General features: G+C 34.3%; 1 protein-coding gene across 1 annotated transcript in view; it reads right to left on the reverse strand.

The window, feature by feature from the left end:
• Nucleotides 1-1,589, reverse strand: part of LOC111087962 — a 4,919-nt gene extending 3,330 nt beyond the window's left edge. Inside the window, exons 1-2 of the mRNA XM_022396509.1 lie at nucleotides 1,365-1,589; nucleotides 834-997 (exon numbers count right to left, since the gene is read on the reverse strand). Of these exons, the coding sequence (XP_022252217.1) occupies nucleotides 834-997; nucleotides 1,365-1,532 (332 nt within the window). The 5' untranslated portion in view covers nucleotides 1,533-1,589. The remainder of the gene's footprint in view (nucleotides 1-833; nucleotides 998-1,364) is intronic.
• Between the last annotated feature and the right edge of the window lie 2,894 nt (nucleotides 1,590-4,483).

Here is a 4,483-nt window from a genome sequence, read left to right on the forward strand (position 1 = left end):
TTGCGTCAGCGAGTCACATGACTGGTGTGACGCCACGTTTCTAGAACTATCCCGTATCTTGGCGAATGCTCTAGTATTTACTAGATGGAGGGTAGACTGGTATATAAAAGAGGGGTACAACGTGACGCGGGAATGTAATGTGTGTGTAGACAGTGAGTAATTGAACTGCAGTCACGGGGTATTGTTGAAGTTAACGTTCGTTCGTTCGTGATACTGTTTGTTTTAGCGCGAATATTGAGATTAAGTGTATCCAGAGTTATATTTGGAAAGAATAAACCATTATTAAGTAAATACTTGTGTCGCTAAAGTTTCGTCGGAACGAAGTTACGGAAAGTTAATTAACAAACGGAGACGTAACAATATTTATTACTGTTAATTTTGGTTTTATTTACTCTTGAAACAGAAACCCTGCTGAAGTACATCAAGTTTGTACTCCACATGGAAGATCAATAGCTTAGCTTGTAAAATATACATGATGGTAGATACATTCAAACTAAATGCATTCTGTTTACTGAAACCTCTCGCTTCGTACAGCCCGGCATGGCCAGATGGTTAGGGCGCTCGACTCGCAATCCTCGTCCCACCAAACATGCTCGCCCTTTCAGCCGTGGGGGTGTTATAATGTGAGGGTCAATCCCACTATTCGTTGGTAAAAGAGTAACCTATGTACACACTAAGTTATAGCTACTACAAAAAATAATATAATAATAGATTGATATGATGACATTATCAAATTCAAAACCATTTTGAATGAATTTTTCCGATTTTTTAAAATATTAATTTCACCTAACATGGGAAAATAAGAAAGAGATGAAATATTTGAAACTGCTCACATGATTTCATCACATAACATTCTCTCCAGTAAAGCAGCGATAACAATGTACGTAATTTCATCAATGACTGTCTCTTCTGTCCAACCTGCCAACGTCTGTAGCTTGTTCATGGTCTCGGACGAGAACAAACGACCAAAACTATCTTCAAGTGCTGCTTGGAGATGCTATAGAAATAAAAAAACTATAAACCAGAGTACTGATGAGTGTTACTGTACGTGGTTTTATTACCATTTTGGAATTATGGCTACAATTCAAATTATCATAGTATTTTGTTTTGACAGGAATATTATTCTAACAAAGTAGTCAATGCTTGGTAAGTGCAAGCATTAAGTTAGAGTCATTAATAAATTACAGTCTGGTATTTAAGCTTGTACTAGTTGTAGGTTGTTCATTAAACGTTTCATAATAATTAGACTAAGCACGTAAATGTTTAACTTTTTTTGGAAACATTTTCAATAAACTTTTGTTCAAAACATATCTGATTTCTGCAAAACTACCAAAACAAAAACTGGGCTATATCACTTTACTCACATGAGGCTTAAGGCTATCCTCGATGTTAATTTTACAGTGTTTATTATACACTTTCCTGGAAGACTGTCTTTTTACCGGATCCACTTTACAATATTGTACCAAGTACGTCAATGGATTGAGAGCTACAGAATGTAATTGGTCAGCAAAGTTAGAATATTTTATTATCATTAATCACAGATACATTCTAAAATTGATATCAGGTTTTTTATGTAGAAGAATTATTTGTATGTGAAAAGGGCGATTTTTTATTTTATTTTCAATTTGAACTAATGTGTCATCACAATTGATACTGTTATGTCTCTGTTCGTTTGTTAATTTCCCGTAGAAATCCTTTCCGAGAAACTTCAGCGATACCAGTCCTTTCTTAAATAAAACTAGTTTATTCTTTCTCAATATAACTTTGCAATACACAGAATTTCCACAGTCACTTTAACTTAAACACACACTATAATTCACAACAATTGACGCACTTTACTTACGGTCACTACCGCTCACTTGACTCAATTATCTGTCTCAAAATCTATCTGCAATTATATCTCTGCTTTATTTGCCGGGCTTATATACTAAAATAGAGGGCGCCTAGAAAAGACTAGAGTTGCCAGGAGCAGTCATGATCCTTCTAGAAACTCCAGCGTCACATGACTTCCGCTGTCGTAACAATACTTTGAAAAGCATAATACTTCGGTTGCATACATTTTATTGTTGTAAACTATATTTTCGCTCTAAAGGGAGCCAAAGTTTTAACTACTCGCACCGTGATACAGTCAGTGTGTTGTCTGTCAATCAGTGAGTAGACAATAAAATGACGTGTCATAAGGGACGCTCAACGTTTCAATTTGTACTGTCATGACGTCAGCAAACGTGCACATACCATGAATCACAGCATGAGATATAAACTTCAAAAGAAAGAAAAAAATAATTTGTTATTCTTAATTTTGGTTTGTTTAGTCTTGGAACAGAACATTTTCGGGGAACCTGCGGAAATAGATCTAGTTTTAAAATTTTAATTTATATGTTGGTTTGCTAGAGGGAGCTAATCATGATAACGATGTAATGACCAAAAAGTTTAGTGTAGTAAATAGAAAACGAGAATGATCTAAGTTCTAGAGTGAGTAAGTCAGTAATCAGTGAATTCATGAGTAACCACTGAGATTATCAGTTTAGTGTATGTTATTGTAAGTGAATTAGAAAATGAGAGTTATTACGTTTATTATTCAGCAAATTAGTCAGCGTGTCTCTTATTGATCCAGCAGGGAAAAAATTCTGCATATAAGTAAGATTATTTATGAGTTAAGAATCCATTAGTATCGAAATTCCTGTTGAAACGTTCTTTCTGTAGTTAGGCCTACCAGTGAACTAGTCTGTAGCAAACGTTACAGAAGAAATAAATTAATTTATTAGCATTACGTGAAATGGACTTTGCATTATTTTTACGAAATAATTCAAGAGAACCTACCCAATGACAGAATTCGTTACAACAATATAAATAAAGAATGTTGAATTGTTAATAAATAACAGCAAGAGCTGTTTTGTGAACAATAATAACCTCACATTGTTAGAAGGAACGTTGAAAGCTGCTTGTGAACAATTAAAGACCCACATTGTTAGAAAGAACGACACGATATATTTTGAACAATAAGAAACTGAATATTGTTGAAAAACAATAAAAATCCTCACATTTCTAGAAAGGATATTTGTGGACAATAAAATAAAGTAACATTGTTAAAAATACTGTTTGTGAATAACAAGAAAACAAAAATTGTTTGTGAATAATAAGAAAACAAACATTGTGAGAAAGAATGATAAAAACTGTTGCGAACAAGTATTGTTATAAACAGTGATTAAAAACTGTTGTCTGGTATATAAAAGAGGGTAATGTAATGTGTGGGTGGATAGTGTGTAATTGATCTGCAGTCAGAAGTATTATTGACGTTCGTTGATATAGCGTTTGTTTTAGCGCGATTGTTGAAGTTGAGTGGTTCGGTAAAGTTATATTCGGAAAGAATAAACCAGTTTTATTAAGTAAAGACTTGTGTCGCTTGAGTTTCGTCGGAACGAAGTTACGGAAAATCAATTAACAAACGGAGACGTAACAATTCTTTCTAGCAATGCACGATTGTTCACAATATTTTTATGATTGTTTATAAGAATGCGATGTTTCTTATTGTTTACAACAGTTTTTGTCATTGTTTATAAGAATGCGAGATTCCTTATTACTTCCCTACCCTATATCTAGTAAGAACTAGAACATTCGCCAAAGTACATGATAGTTCTAGAAACGTTGCGTCACAGTAGTCATGTGACTCGATGACGCAACAATATGCTTCTCCGTTGTAGTCCAGCATTAGTGATGTATGAGATATTCTCAATAAATCAAAACGAACAATCAGTGTATATCCATATTCCACCTATACTTATATTAACGGGGTAGTTCATTATAACTAATAGCCAATTATTAATGTTTTCACTTGAAAATATCTCGCTTAAAAAGGAAACGTTGTATGATACGATATTAATAAATGCATTTCAGATACTGTGTTTCTTTTTATTATTTATTCTGTATTCGGCGTTGTTAATACACGATATGCAAAATGTGAATAATTGTAGGTCTAAATCTAGCAAATTATAAAGATAGTTTGAACAATTTAGTTTCGAGATATGAATATTGTTACGACAATGGAAGTCACGCATGGGCTGGGAGCATGCGCACTGGAGTTTCTAGAAGGATCATGACTTTTCCTGGCAACTCTAGTCTGTTCCAGGCGCCCTCTTTTTTTAGTATATAAGCCCGGCAAATAAAGCGGAGATATAATTGCAGATAGATAGATATAGAGACAGATAATTGAGTCAAGCAAGCGGTAGTAACGGTAATATAAAGTGTGTGTTTTGTTTGTTTTGGTTTTTAGTTATGCACAAAGCTACACAAGGGCTATCTGTGCTCTGCCCATCACGGGTATCGAAACCCGGTTTCTAGCGTTGTAAGTCCGCAGACATACCGCTGTGCCACTAGGGGGCCTGTGTGTTTTGTTATTGAGATTGCAAACGTATTGACTGAGGAAATTCTGTGTATTGTAAATTTGTATCGAGAAAGAATAAACTAGTTTTAATTAAGAAAGGAC

This window comes from Limulus polyphemus, unplaced genomic scaffold (genome assembly GCF_000517525.1).
Source record: "Limulus polyphemus unplaced genomic scaffold, Limulus_polyphemus-2.1.2 Scaffold2909, whole genome shotgun sequence".
Lineage (NCBI taxonomy): Eukaryota > Metazoa > Arthropoda > Merostomata > Xiphosura > Limulidae > Limulus > Limulus polyphemus.